Raw genomic sequence first — 16112 nt, 5'->3', positions numbered from 1 at the left:
TCTTCACAGATTTTGAAAGGGCAATTTCAGTTTCATATGGAAGCACAAAAATCCCAGGATAGCAAATACAATCCTAAATAATAAAAGAACTGCTGGAAGTATCATCTCAACTTGAACTACAGAGCTATAAGTATAAAAACAGCATTTGTACTGGCATAAAAACAGACACATTGATCAGTAGAATCAAATTGGAGACTCAGACATAAATCCACACATTTGTGCACACCTGATTTTTGATAAGCCAGAAATACACACTGGGATAAGGACAGCATCTTCAGCATATGGTGCTGGTCAAACTGGATGGCTGCATGTGGAAGAATGCAAATAAGTCCACACTTTACCACCCTACACAAAACTCAACTCCAATGGATCAAAGACATCAACATAAGGCCACATACACTGAATCTGGTAGAAGAGAACGTGTAGAATAGTCATGAACTCATTGGCATAGGAAAAGACTTTCTGAACAGGACACCATTAGCATAGGCACTAAGATCAACAATCAATAAATGGGACCTCATGAAGCTGAAAAGCTTCTGTGTGGCAAAGGACACCATCATTTGGACAAAGCAGCAGCCTTACAGAATCGGAAGAGACTTTTGTCAATTACACATCCAATAGAGAGCTATTATCTCAGCCACATAAAAATTAAAAAAAAAAAACTAGACATCAAGAAAAGTCCAGTTAAAAATGGGTTGCAGGACTAAATAGAGGGTTCTCAGAAGGTGAAACACAACTGGCCGAGAAACACTTAAAGAACTGTTCAACATCTTCTGTCATCAGGAAAATACAAATCAAAATTACTTTGGGATTTTATCCTACAACAGTAAGAATGGCCAAGGTCAATAAAAAAAAAGTGACAGTCCGTGTTGGCGAGGATGTGGGGTTAGGGGAACACTCATCCATTGCTGGTGGGAGTGTAGACTTGTATAGCCATATGGAAATCTGTGTAGCAGTTCCTCAGGAAGCTGGGAATAGATCTACTGCAAGATCCAGCTGTACCACTTTTGGGCAGATACCCATAGTACTCTGCATCCTAATATAGAGACACTTACTCAACCATGTTAATTTCTACTCTAGTTATAATTATCAGAAATTGGTAACAGTTTAGATTTCCATCAGTGGATAAATGGATAAATAAAATGAGGTACATTTACACAATGTAATGTTTTCAGCTGTTTAAAAAAATGAAGTCATGAAATTTTCAGTTTAATGAATGGATCTAGAAAAAAAATTCATCCTAAGTGAGATAACCCAGACCCCCAAAAAAGAAATATGGTATGTATTCATATATATATGGATGTTAGCTGTTAACAGTTAGTTAATAAGCAGTCTATAATCCATATCACCACAGAGGTTAGGTATAGAGTAATGGCTATTGGGTATGTATTGAATCTCTCTAGGTGTGGGAAATAGAATAGATAGTTATGGGTGGATGGGGGAAGGAGTGAGGTGGGTGGAAATGGAAACAAAGAATCCAATATTGAGGATAAGGGAAGACAGGGTCAAAGGACAGCTAAGACTAAAGGCCATTTGTGGGGTCCTATGCAAACCTAATACAGCTGTAGCTTCCTAAAATATATAGATATACAAAGGTAACCTAAATGCAATCCCCAAATAATGGAGAGACGGACTCCAACTGAATTGCACTCGTCACCAAATAAAGTTTCCAGTTCCAGGAATGAGATACTTCTAGTTGTTGGCCAAAGTGGCCCCCAAGGAACTCCCAAACAACCCAGACTATTACTAAGGCTAAATACTGGTCCTCAGAGTGACAGAGTGTTTAAGTGAGATGCACCCCTATGCTACTTCACAGGCCGCTGCTGTGTCTGTCAGAGCCAGTTCTTTATTATAGGTCATGTTGGAATATAAGATACCTGTAGTTAATGTGGAATATTTCTGGATATGAGGACCATTGAGTTTTTGTTACCTGTTATCTCCTAAGCGCACAAATAAAAACTATCTCCCAATGTGAAAAGGCTGAGGCAGTCACAAAAAAGAAAGGCTTCATTTTATTGTTACTCTCCAAGAATCAAAACAAAGTAACTCATGAAATGTTGCAAGTTCTGCAAGCTTTCTTCACCATGGTATATGTGGATATGTGGCTGCTCAGGAAGCCTGTGCCAGGCTAGCCTACCTCCAGAGGAGCCTCTCTGCTGTGCAACTGGGGAGGATTCATCGCTAGTGTGCTTTGTTACTACTTTTGTTTTAAATAACTTTAAAAACAGTGTTCTCTGTCCCTTTCTCTTTGCATCCGTGTTTTGCGATTGTGGCTGAAGGTTGGGAACACTAGTCGGATGAAGTTTCTAGCCATGGCTGATCTGTAACAATGAATTGATAAGAAAATTGACCTCTTATTATAAAATTTTGGGTGCATCCATAATAGGTAGTCTGTAGAAATAGAGCATTTGTGAAACCTGTCATACTGGATAAGCTTATTATCTAAAAATATGCACCTAATTTTGTAAGATACAGCTTGTTGCTAAATACGCAAATTGTTTCTTTTTAATTATGTGACTGTAGTGGTCTGTTAAAGACTTCTGTTTTTGTTTTTCCAACTGATAAAATGAAAGTGTGAGTGTCAGAGGGAGAGAGAGAGAGGGAGGGAGGGAGGGAGGGAGGGAGGGAGGGAGGGAGAGAGAGAAAGAAAAAGAGAAAGAGGAGAAGGGAAGAGATTTATTAAAGTTGCTTATAGTGTAGTCAGTCCACTTAGTCCAACAATGGCTGACAGAAAGGCTAAAAATCTCGTAGTTGTTCAGTCCTTGATGCTGGATGCCTCAGCTGATGAGACTTTAGTCAGTGTTAGAATTCTGAAGAAAGAAGTTCTAATACCAGCGAAGGAATGTCCCAGCAGTCGGCTGGATGAACTTGCCGGTAAGAGTGAGGGCAAGCAGGCAAAAGCAAAAGCTTCCTTCATCCCTGTCCTTCATGTGGGCTGCCGCCAGAGGTGTGGCCCAGGTTTAGGGTACATCTTCCCACCTCAAAGGATCCAGTTAAAATCTCACACATGCCTGCAAGCTGCTTAGGTTTTAGTTGATTCTAGATATAATGAATTTGACAACTGAGATTAGCCATCACAGCCCACTTTTAGCTTTTATAATTCAAGGCTAAAGCTTCAGTCTTCCTGCACCAGAGTTGAAGTTTAAGCCTATGTTAAAGTGTCTCCCTCTGTTTTACATTGAGCTGTGTTTTTTCACTGATTCTGCCCCCAAGCTATCCTTAACTGAGACCAAAATAGACATCTTTAGACTGTTCCACAGTTCTATTGTCTTAAATACCCAAATCCCCTTAAAGCTTGGCTTGCTATGTATTTGAAGTACAGACTTTGCTGCCTCCTTGGTTTTTCTAAAAATATGTAAATGCTTATCCATCTAATGATTTGAACTTTTAGCTGAGCATGGTGGTGGCTCACATGCAATTCCAGCATTTAGGAAACAGAAGTGTGTGTAGGGGGTGTCTCTGAGTTTAAGACTGGCCTTGTCAAAATAGAAAGCAGGCCAGCCAGGATTACATAATGATATGCTGTCTCAAAACAAACAAACAAATAGGGATTTTAATAGCATTCTATCAAAATTTTCAATAATACTTGTTTTGCTAAATAATGCTCAATCCATATCAGAGTTACACCTAAAGGTGTCTGTGGAAAGTCACGTTAATTTCTGTTTTATCCATGGGCTGTCTAATAACTTCTCAGATTATACTTGAAACTTCTTGTTTTCTAAAATCTGCTTAATGACTAAATTTCAAAGGGAGCACAGAAAACAAAGGAGTCATGGTTTAATATATATTGTTTCATCTCTTGTGTTGAGTGGGAATCTGAGGACTCAGTGGCTGTTCGTTGGACTTTTCAGATTTAAATTTCTTCTGAATCATTTTAAGGTTTTTAAAGACCTTGAATAGTTTTCACTTTAGATATTTGGATCATGCAAAAATGAAACTTCCTTTCATAACAATGGCTCCTTAAATATCCATGTTTTGTTCCAGCTATAATGAATTTCTGATAGAAATTTTATTTTCTCCCATTTGGAGTTTCTTTTAGTGTTAATATTGCCATGTCACATGCCCCCAATTGACTCTATTTATAAAGAGAAAATATTGGCATATGACTTTCTAAAAGTCTGAAATTCAGCATATAACTTGTATCAAAAGCTGAATAGAGGACCATGTTTCTCCCTTTCTGCATTTCATGTTGCATCTCAGGGTTTTGGGTCTAAAATACATGTGACAGTATACGTGTAACCTCAGCATTGCTGCAAGCATGCACTACTCCTAGCAGATGTTGTGGATGTTGTGTGGAAACTAATGCATTGGAGAAAAGGAGCACATTGGTTCATTTCGCTCCAAGACATTCTCTGTAGTCTCCATGTCACTCTCACAGTTATATTTTCCTATGGTTCTTTTGAGTAAATTGGTCACTGACTGGACACTAGAATATCACATAGCAGCTACATTCTGTCCTTTCTGCAGACAGAGAGAGTTCTTTATATAGAAGTCTTGCTTCTATGTGAATATGAGGCTTTCTGAAGCACACAGAATGAGGTCTTCCCCAGGAAAAGCTGTCAAGGACAGGACATATGTGACAAGTGTTTCTAGGGTCTTGCAACAATGTTTTTAGGTGGTCAGAAGAACATTAACTTACTAAACAAAAGTTGTGCTGTGTCTCTGTATTTACCTTTTCTTTCCCTTTAAACTCTAGGCATCAATACCTGTCCAAAGGTCAGTCCACCTCGTACGACAAGCAACACAACCACAGAGGCTCAGGGAATAAATGGGAGGACACCAGCAAAACACTCAGCTGCAAGTCCAAAGCCACAAGGTTTGTAGTCTGGGGCTCTGTGATTGGTCAGTTTTAAGAATCTGCAGAGAAGAATGAATAAAGATAATTTGAAGTATCAGTATGCCTGCTCAAGTGAAGAGCAGTATTTGCTCTCTGCTCCTAAAACAAGATATACATTCTTTATTATGATGCTTTGCATGTTACTGGGTTGCTTTAAAATTTCATTGCTAAGCTTTCCAAAAAAAATCTTTAAAATGAATGTAACATGTAACCCACTAGATTATGGAATTCTGGCTACTGCTGTGTTCATAGTGTATCAAAAGATATTGGGGTCCAGCCCCTAAATAACCTTTTCCCAGGGTTCTAGAAGAGATGCTACCAGCAGTAGGAATTAATCTGAGGGATACTCAAATGAATCTACGTACACAAAGCTCTTTAGTCCATTGATTTGTTCTTTGTCACCTATGCTCCAGGAGCACTGGTATATAAACACAAGCAGTAAGTCTCTTTCCATCCCAAGTCCAGCTTCCAGGGGTCAAAGGAAGAGGTGAATGGATGCATCCAAATAGCAGTCATATTACAATACAAAGGGGTGATAAAAGAAGGTGGGGTCAACAAAGGCCTGAAATTGGTTGAGAGATATTGAAAAGGATATTTATGTTCCCAAACTATAATCTTAGGAGTGGCTAGGAAAAAATGTTAGGAGTCTACAATGTTAATATAAATTATGAGTAAAGTAAAAGTGCCTATATGTCTTTAGGGCTTTAACTGTCTCAGTATAACTCGCCTGTGCCATTTTCTGGCAGGGCGGGGGTATCTAGGGAGCTGTGTCACAGCTTGATGTACTTGGTATGCAAAAAGCCCTTTTGTTCTAAGTTAAATGTCAAAAGTGAAGTCTAGAGATACTACTAAGGCTGTGTAAGAAAGGAGGGTCTGCTGCACAATGGAAAAAAGAAAGCATCTTCAACAAATTTTGCTGGCATAACTGGATGTCAACGTGTATAAGATTGCAAATAGATCCATATCTATCACCAAGCACAAAACTCAGGTCCAAGTGGATCAAAGACCTCAACATAAATCCAGTTACACTGAACCTGATAGAAGAGAAAGTAGGAAGTAGCCTTGAACACATTGGCACAGGAGACTACTTCCTAAATATAATACCAGTAGCACAGACACTGAGAGCAACAATTAATAAATGGGACCTCCTGAAACTGAGAAGCTTTTGTAAGACAAAGGACATGGTAAATAAGACAAAATGGCAGCTTACAGAATGGGGAAAGATCTTCACCAAACCAACATCTGACAGAAGGCTGATCTCTAGAATATATAAAGAATTCAAGCAACTAGGAATCTGTAACACAAATCTTAAAAGGTCTTATTCATAAAAACCTGGAGCCAGATATTGGGATGAAAGCTGAAAGATCAGAAGGATAAAACAAGCCAGCCACAAGTTCTTACCACTAGGAAATCCTCAGCCCAAGAAAGAGCTACTTCCTGTATACCCACATCTTATATACCTTTCTGTGCTCTTCCATCTTACTTCCTTTCTCTACCCAGCTATATCACTTCCTATTTCCGCCCAGCTCTATCACTTCCTGTCTGTCTGTGCAGACCTCCAGACCTCTATGGTTAACCAGTGCTGGGATTAAAGGAATGTGCCACCACTCCTGGCTCTGTTCCCAGTGTGGCCTTGAACTCACAGAGATCCAGATGAATCTCTGCCTCCCAAATGCTAGGATTAAAGGTGTGTGCTACCACTGCCTGACCTCTATGTTTAATATAGTGGCTGGCTTTTTCCTCCGATCCCCAGGCAAGCTTTATTTGTTAGAGCACAAATAAAATATATCCACATTTCCCCTTTTTTATCTAAAATTAAAAAAAATTATAACTAATACAAGAAAAACTATATACAATAAGTATAATAACTATATACACTATGTACAGGCAATAATTACATCAACATTGTCTAGTCCATTTGGATTTGACAAATTCAGCAAATTCCATTATCTATCCTATTTTGGTGAGTGCAAAATGCACCTGATACACTTTCTGTCCTAACTTGTGTTACCAACCAAACAAAAACTATGTTTTGACGTCTTTCAAACTTATACCCTTTACACCTCTTTCATAAGTTTCTTTTCTGAATTTGTTAACAAGGAAAACTATAACTATCTAATCTTCAACTCACTCAGAGACTCAAGAAGGAAATAATATTACCTAGTTAAATAGGAAGTGCAAACAAGCAACTTCCAAAAAATGTAAGGAATGACAGAAACAGCTGACTGCCTGGACAGTCACCCGAGGTTTCTCTACAATGTTGGGGCATCCATCTTCAGCCTACAGTCCTAGCATATCTGAAAAACTCTTCTGTGAAGCAAGGTTTTCTAAAAAACCTTCCTACCTTGTCTTGGCAAGGATTGGCAGTTCTTTCTTTTGTGTCCTGCTTGTCCATTTTGGACAGCATACTGTCAGCAGTTGAAGCAAGGGGACTTTCTTGCCCAGTGGCTAACTTTTGCCACCAAGAAAGTAAATTCCATATGGAGTTTCTCCAATGCCCATCATCTTCTCTGAAGTATATTGGTGCTGACAGGAGCAGACATGTCTCATAGTCATAAAAATATGAAAAATTCTGTTATTAAAACATCTTAAATGCCATATTCTGTAGATCTCTGAAGTGTTTGAAGATGACATGTCTATCTAAAATATATTTCTGCTTGACCTTGAAAATATACCTAATAAGACTACAAATTAGATTGTAATGACTAACTACTAACCTGCATTTCTTTATTATCTAAGTAGTTGGTAATAACTTTCAAGGACTAGAAAATTGCATTACACTGCTAAATGAACTATATAGGTACAATACCTTGAACAAAATTAGAAATATATGTACAGTATTTTCTAACAAAATCAATCTCAAATCTGTATCAATATACATAATTTGTATACAGTAAAAAAATCCAATGTAAAATATTGAAAATTGGTAGTTGCCTTTTAAAAGTAGATGTTTTAAAAAACATATCTATATCCTCTCTTTTTTCTTTTCAGGTTTGATTTAATACTCTACCCTTTATTCATCATTTCTATTTCTTTTTTTTTTCAGAGTAGATTCAATAATCTACCCTTTATTCATCATTTCTATATCTTTGTTTTTTAGAGTAGATTCAATAATCTACCTTTTATCTTATCATATCTATATCCTCTTTTTTTTTTTACAAAGAAGAACGCTAAATCTAATCTTCTTTTAGCATTTTTCCTGACTACTATCAATTAAAAACTTGTAACCAACCATCCTAAACAATGACAGTTATCCACAACCCATTGAATAATCAAAAACCACCAACTCTACCTCTTGGGAATGTGGGCATCCTATTCTTAAAATTACTTCCTGTTTTCTGAGGTGACATCATCTTTAAGGGATTCTGAAAGAAAATTTTTGAGTTAATTGTCAAGTCCTGAGAAAGTTAGCTGTATCAAACATCAAAATAACAAACAATCCATTTAAAAAATGGGGTACAGTGCTAAACGGAGAATTCTCAACAGAAGAATCTCAAATGGCCAAAAGACATTTAAGGAATTGCTCAGCATCCTTAGCCATCAGGGAAATGCAAATCAAAACAAATCTGAGATACCATCTTATACCTGTCAGAATGGCTAAGATCAAAAACGCTGATGACAGCTTATGTTGGAGAGGATGTGGAACAAGGGGAATACTCCTCCACTGTTGATGGAAATGCAAACTTTTATAGCCACTTTGGAAATCAGTATGGTGGTTTCTAAGAAAATTGTAAATCAGTCTACTTCAAGACCTAGCTATACCACTCTTGGGCATATACCCAAGGAATGCTCAATCATACCACAAGGACACTTGCTCAACTCTGTTCATTGCAGCATTATTCATGATAGCCAGAACCTAGAAATAATGTAGATGCCCCTCAACCAAAGAATGAATAAAGAAAATGTGATACATATGTACAATGGAGTACTACTCAGCAGTTAAAAGCAATGACATCATGAAATTTGCAGGCAAATGGATAGAACTAGAAAATATCACACTGAGTGAAGTAACCCAGATGCAGAAGGACAAACATGGTATGTACTCACTCATAAGTGGATACTAGATGTAAAGCAAAGGATAACTAGACTACAACCCACAGCTCCAGAGAAGCTAGCTGACAAGGAGGACCCAAAGAAGGACGCATGGATCACCCTGGGAAGGGGAAATAAATTATATCTCCATGAGTAAACTGGGTATGGGGGGGCAATGGAAGGTAGGGGGTGGGGGATAAGAACATAAGGGAATGGGACAGTCAAGCTGGAACAGGCATAGAGTGGGAGAGCAATGAAAGAGATACCATGATAGAGGGAGACATCATGGGTATGGCTAAAAACCTGGTGCTAGAGAAGTTCCCAGGAATCCACAAGGATGACTACTTTAGACTACTAACAATAGTGGAGAGGGTGCCTGAACTAGCCTGCCCCAGTAATCAGATCGGTGAATACCCTAACTGTAGTCATTGAGCCTTCTTCCAGTAACTGATAGAAGCAGATGCAGAGATCCATAGCCAGGCATCAGGCCAAGCTCCAGGAGTCCAGTTGAAGAGAGGGAAGAGGGATTCTGTGAGCAAGAGGCATCAAGATTGTAGGGGAAAAGGGCTGGCTAAAGAAACCCACCCTGACCCTGTTGCCCAGAACTAGGGAAACGTGGCTCAGATCAGGGCAGAAAGAAACACAATTTGGCTCAGATCAGAGTCCTCTCTGCCCCTGGCCAACTGACCTGTGAAATCAACCAATTAGAGAGCAGGAAAACAGCACCCTGGCCCTGGAGCCCAGAACCAGGGAAAGAAATACAGTCTGGGTCTGGGACCTGAGCCAGAAAAATGAACACTTTCTCCCCAAATTCAGAACCAAGGAAACATGCCCTGATTTTGAAACTAGTACCAAAGAAACACTCTTGGTCCCTGAATCAGAGTCAGTGAAAGAAATGTGCCCTGGCCTTAGAATTAGTGTCAAAAAGCCAAGAAAGACCAGTGAAAGAAACACAGTTTTTCTCTTAAATCAGGGCCATCTCTGCCCCTAGACAACAAAATTGACCAGTCCCTGGGCAGGAAAAAACTACCCAATCCTTGTTTGACTCCACCCCTAAGAGATCCTATATAAACCACCCTGCCTGTTCAGTTGTGGCCTTTCTCTTACCCTGGTAGAGGCAGCTACTGTCCTGGATTCCTCCTTCCCAAATAAATCTCTTTCTCAAAAGAGTATATAGATCTCTTGGGTATAAAGATCTTCATTCACTGACACAGAGAAGAACCTTGCTGAGCCATCCCATAGTGGACAGAGCAAGGAGGAGCTCAACAGAAACACCTTCCTGAGTTGTCTCTCAGTGGACAGAGCAAGGGGGAGCTGAAAAAGTAACACTTTTCCCCAGAGCTGTAGGAGATTGCTACATTTCTGCAGGTTTTCCCCTTTTGCAAAGTGAAGCAAAAGAAGAAACATCTTAGGCCAGAGAAGTAGAGCTCTGCTAGGAAGTCCCCTTAAGTGGAGGCTGAGCAAAGCTCAGCTGTAACAGCTATCCAGGAGAGGAGCAGGATTGCTATATCCTGCGGGGAGACCATCCCCCACCACACCAGGTATAGCCTGATTCCTGACCAGTCGGGATACTCTTCCTTGCTTAGCTGTCCAGCAGCTCCAAGCTTGACTGTCCCAAATAGTCAGGATACCCTTCCTCGCTTTACTGTCCTAGCAGCTCCAGGTCTGCCTCTCCTGAATTGTCAGGATACCCTTCCCTGCTTTACTGTCCTGGCAGTTCTAGGCCTGACTCTCCGAAGCAGTCAGAATAACTTCCCCTCCAGGACAGAGCTGTCCTAAGCAGCTTGAGGTATCCGGGATACCTCACTCTCCAGGGCTGCTGTCTCATCACAGTTCCAGCCATCACCTGACTCCCCAAGTGGTTAGGATACCAGAGTTGCAAAACTCACATTTTGGTGCCAAAATCTGGGACCAAACTCACAGAGTTGCAATAATCTTACTTACAATGATCATGATGGGGAAACCTACAGAGACAACCAAACCAAACTAGTGAGAACTCATGAATTTTGGCTCGACAGCTGTGGCGCCTCCTTGGGATTGGGCTAGGCCCTCTGCATAAGCAAGACAGTTGTGTAGTTTGATCTGCTTGAGGAGCCCCCTGGTAAAGAGTTAATGATGCATCCCTAGTGCATGAGCTGGCTTTTTGGATCCCACTACCTATGGTCAAACACCTTGCACAGCTTTGATGCCACAAGGAGGGGCTTGGACCTGCCTCTACTGAATGGACCAGGCTCTGCTGACTCCCCATTGGAGGCCTTACCTTGTTGAATGAGAGAATGGCGGGTGGGTTGAGGAGAAGGCTGGCGGGCAGGAGGAGGAAAGAGAGGGGGATCTGTGATTGGTATCTAAAATGAATAAAAAAATTCCTTAATGAAAAGAAAAAAGGAGGATCTGAGCTTAATTTGCACAAGAAACAAAGCTGTGTACCTAACATCTGCCTGGCCTAGGCAGTGTCTCTGTATGCATATTTACCTTAATTCAGGAGACTAGCAGGTGGTCTGGAATTCTTATTCTGTCTGCCTTTTGTCCTTGAATGTTTGAGAGGTACCCAGATAAAATGCTTTTGTCTGGAGCTGACCTTGGCCTTAGATGCTAGCTAAAGTAGATATCTGATTCTAATGTTAAAAAGGAGAAACAAAAAGCCTGGAAAAACAAGGAAGCCTTGCTTGTGTAACTATTATCCAAATACCTTAATTGTATAGGGAAAACCTATGCCCAAAGAATGATCAATCCATACTGTTAGTTCTTAGGAAAAAGAATCAGTTGGGGAAGCTATGATAGCACATGTGAAATTCATAGCAGAAGACAGCTGATATATTCAAAAGCCAAATAACACCAGTACTCCTTGAGTCTTGGCTTCCTCTGGAACAGTCCTTGACTCTTCCAGGTAATAGCTTTGCCATAGTCAGCTGAGTTCTTACTTCATATTTCTGCATCTTGTAGCAATAGTGGTATGAAGTATGGCTGTCAAGCAAAGTCAAATAATTGATGACTTACATAACAAACTCAATTGTGAGTTTATCACCTTTAGTTCTGGCCATATCACCTTCCATAACAATAAAGTGGACATAAGCATAGAAAGTTTTTAATCATGATTTATGCTATTTTATGTGCAAAACACAAAACAACACTTTGCTCAGTGGACCTGAGTTGAAAGATAAAAAATGAGAGTAAACTGAAATTAATGTAATTCTGGTTTATGTTTTTAGCCAGATTTTAAAAAAGTTTGATATTCAAAAGGCCTTTGTGGCTTGCTTGTTTTTGGAAGATGCATTGCTTCACTACAATGTTTTCTAGTCAGAACCCTGAGAAAACCAAGGCAGTGATCTCATGGCCACACACCAAAACAAACCTGTTAAATAGTGAGGTAGCAATGGCCTTATTTTTGTTGTTTTATAGTTTAATGGTTAAGTCAATATATTGTTACTTTAATACTTACTTACTAGTTATGTGCAGCTTTCTATAACTACAGGTACTAAACAAATCACAAAGTAGATGCTTTTGTGGAGCACTCATCCTTGTTCATTGGCCCTTCCCTGGTGCTCATGGCTATAGTTCTAGCCCACCCTTTACACTGAGTGACTCTTTTTACTCCCCTCTGTCTTTGTCTCTCTGGCCTTCCATAAAAAATTGAATAGCACTTCTGTTCTTGAAGTTCTGGTGACTGGAGATCCTAGATCAAAGTACTCAGTGCTGAGAGCCTGCTTTCTGATCCCTTTGAAATAGTAGGCAGAGATAGTGGTCTCTCTGGGATGTCTTCTAAGGTGCCTTAATCCCATTCATAAACACTAGCCTAGTGCCCCTCCCCTAATAGTTATAAACATATACCATTACTTTGTAGTAAGAATGAGATAGAATTCCTAAAGAAAAGCCAAATTAAAGTGATTCTGAAAGTGGAAAATTCATTAAGGCAGATAAAAACCTCAGTGAAAAAGCCTCACTAATAGAATGTATAGCATGTGAAAAACAGTACTGGATCTTGGACAAAAGGTAAAAGAATCATATCATTTAGTAAAGATCAATGACAAAAAAATATGAATGGAGCATGTGGTAGCTTTGAGACACCATGAAAAGTCTTAACTTTCAAATTATGGGCATAGAAAAAGGAAAATAGATACAGAAAATATTTTCAAAACAATCACAGAGAAAATTTCCAAACCTAGAAAAGGAGATACCCACCCAGGTACAAGAAGAACACAGAATGGGTTGCTTTGTCCAACTAAGGTGGGATGGTTTTGTTTTATAGTTCATTTGTCATGTTTGGTTGCTATCTCTTAGAAGCTTTTTCTAATGAGAAACAGAAAGAGTGGATCTGGATGAAAGGGAGATGTGTGGAAGAACTGAGAGGAGTAGAAGGGGGAAACTGTAATCAGAATATAGTGTATAAGAAAAGAACCTATTGTAATTAAAAGGGACAGGGCGGGGAGGGAGGAAGAAGCCTACAGAAAAACAAATAGACACTACCAGAAAAGAGACATCTCACTGACATATTGTAGTTAAAAGCACTAAAAATGCAGACTAAAGAAAGTGTATTGAAAACAGCAAGAGACAAAGCTATGTGAAAGCCAATCAATAATGATTGATTATTCCATAGAAACCTCTAAATCCAGAAGGACCTGGAAAGATACCTTCCTAATTCTGAAATACTACAGCATAGACTATTGTGTCTAGTAAAAGTATTGAAACTTATAGAAAAATAAAATAACAGAAAGTAATCTTTTAATGATACCTGTCAGTACTAATGTCTCAACCCAATAAAAAGACAAGGATTAAGAGATTAGAAAACAGGATCCATCTTTTTGCTGCCTCTGAGAAACACACCTCACCATCAGTGATAGGCACTAACTTAGGGTAAAAGGATTGATGTAGATATTCCAAGCAAGTAGAGAATACTTGTTAAGGGAATAGTCCACCAAGAAGATACTTTAATTCTAAACATATATAACTCATTTTCTCAAAACAAAGTTTACTAGATGAAAAGTCACAGATTGACCCCAACATGGTGATAATGGGTGACATCAATACCCCATCCCATTTTTTTTCAATAGACAGATTATCAAGACAAAAACTAAACAAAGAAACATTAGAATTAAATAATACTATAAATAGATCAAATAGGAATCTGCTGTAGATGTGGAGAAAGGCAAACCCTCATACACTGTGTAAACCATTACAACCACTTTTTAAATCAGTCTGTATAAAAACCAGAAATAGAACTATAGCTACACCACCCCTGCAAATGTGCCAGAAGGACTTTATATCCTGTTGCACACATACTTGCTTATTGTTGCTGTATTCACAACAGCTATGAGATAAAAGCAACCTATAAATGTCCATCAACTGGGAATGGTAGTAGAACGTAGGTAAAATGAAAATTGAAAGGAAAAGACTGGACATAGAAAGGGTTAAGGGAGGGAGATGAAGGGCATGAAGAAATTAGGGGGTAGGAGAATGGTTAACCAAAATGAAGGCTGTGTTAAAAAGTCACATGAAATGACACAATCTTGCAACTCTGTTAAAAAAATATAATTAGAAGGTATAGTAGAATACATCATATGAAAGAGAAAAAGAATGTTGAAGATTAAAGATTTAAATGGAATGAAGATAAGATGGAAGGAGATGGTAGTATGGAATAGCCAAAACTAAGGATTTATGAAGAAACTGTATGGAAACCCATTCTTTTTTAAACTAATAAAAATATAATGAGGAACAGAGGTACCCTACATGTATGGGCCATGCTGCACAGAAGACCATGGTTCTTAAAAGAAAATCTGAATCCTAGACACCCGATGTCTCCTTATTAGTTTTTGGTCAATGAGGCCCTAGAGATTCCCCAAAACAACATAGACTATTGCCACCGTTCTTGGTTGCCCACCTTAACTAGATGTTAAGACTATTGCTGGAGATACCACACACTGTAGGACATAGAGAAATCAAGTTGTAACTGACCATGAAACTCTCCCTGCTGGCTAACTTCCATAGTGTTGAAGGTGCTGTGCAGGCTTCTAGGGGAGAAAGACATCAGTGGTCTTACCCAGTGATGGACTCTGCATGCTACAATACTGACCAGGGCAAGATGTGCCAATTGGTACAATACTGGCATGACTGTTAGAGCATAACTATCTTCTGATTGAATTTGAGGCCTGTTTCACAGGAGGCAATTTAAACCTGGTAATGTAAACCTGGTCAAGGCTGCAGAGGTCATAGGCTCTTGTCGAAGGCTGTTGCTGAAAGCACCATATTCTTTGACTGAAGGGCATAGAGAAGTCAATTAAACTGACCAGGAATCTTCCTTCCAGCTGGCTAGCTTTCATTCTACCAGAAGTTGCCATGCAGGCTGCTAAGGAAGACATCAGTGGTCTCACTAGCCAGGCCAGATGTGCAATAGTAGCATGACTGTTATGAGATAACCAACTGCTTTTCAAATTTAATTCAAGACTTGCACCCCAGGAGGGGATTCATGCATGATACTTTTTTTTTTTTTTTTAAGATTTATTTATTTATTATGTATACAGAACAGGGCGCCAGATCTCATTACAGATGGTTGTGAGCCACCATGTGGGTGCTGGGAATTGAACTCAGGACCTCTGGAAGAGCAGTCGGTGCTCTTAACCTCTAAGCCATCTCTCCAGCCCAACATGATACTTTTTATTTAAAAGCTCATGGTTAGGGAGATCATAGCCCCTATGGTGGGACTTGGCTACTATTGATTTACTAAATAGTCATGTTGTCAAACTGCCTTTTAAATATTTGTGTTTGTACCCATAGACCTGGGTTACAAGATTTCTTAACCTTGGTCAGAGAGCTTCTTTTTGTAGTGGGCAGTAGTTAGTGCAGAGACTCATAACTAGTCAAAATGTTGGGAATATGTGACTGAGTGCTCAGCCTCAGGTAGAACATCTGTATCAGCCTCTCTATTCTGAGTATTTGCATGGCCTTAGGAACTTGACTTGACCAGGGATGTCAAGGGAATGAAGAAAAGACAGACAGACAGACACATAGAAAAGCTTGGATCAGGTGGACTGGGCTCTGATGGAGAAACTAAAGGCTTCTCAAAGCTCAACATGTTTATTATGTACAATTGAGCAGGGATTGCTGTGGGATGGTCTATATGTTAAATTGCTCTGATTGGTCAATAAATAAAACACTGATTGGCCAGTGGCCAGGCAGGAAGTAGGCAGGACAAGGAGAAAGGAGAATTCTGGGAAGTGGAAGGCTGAGTGAGGGAGACACTGCCAGCCAC

The 16112-nt window shown here is 39.4% G+C and overlaps 1 protein-coding gene across 11 annotated transcripts in view; it reads left to right on the top strand.

Annotated features, from left to right (window-relative positions):
- Positions 1–16112, top strand: part of Fgd4 (FYVE, RhoGEF and PH domain containing 4) — a 209840-nt gene that overhangs the window by 101137 nt on the left and 92591 nt on the right. For all 11 annotated transcript variants that reach the window (XR_008218682.1, XM_052739977.1, XM_052739970.1 and 8 more), the window contains exon 2: positions 4697–4816. Coding sequence is in view for 7 of the 11 variants with exons in the window: in XM_052739970.1 (XP_052595930.1) it covers positions 4697–4816 (120 nt within the window). In the remaining 4 variants the exon portion in view is untranslated. The remainder of the gene's footprint in view (positions 1–4696; positions 4817–16112) is intronic.

Source organism: Peromyscus californicus, unplaced genomic scaffold (genome assembly GCF_007827085.1).
Source record: "Peromyscus californicus insignis strain IS unplaced genomic scaffold, ASM782708v3 Scaffold_16__1_contigs__length_79575227, whole genome shotgun sequence".
NCBI classification, from domain to species: Eukaryota; Metazoa; Chordata; class Mammalia; order Rodentia; family Cricetidae; genus Peromyscus; species Peromyscus californicus.
This window is presented reverse-complemented; position numbering and strand designations above follow the sequence as displayed.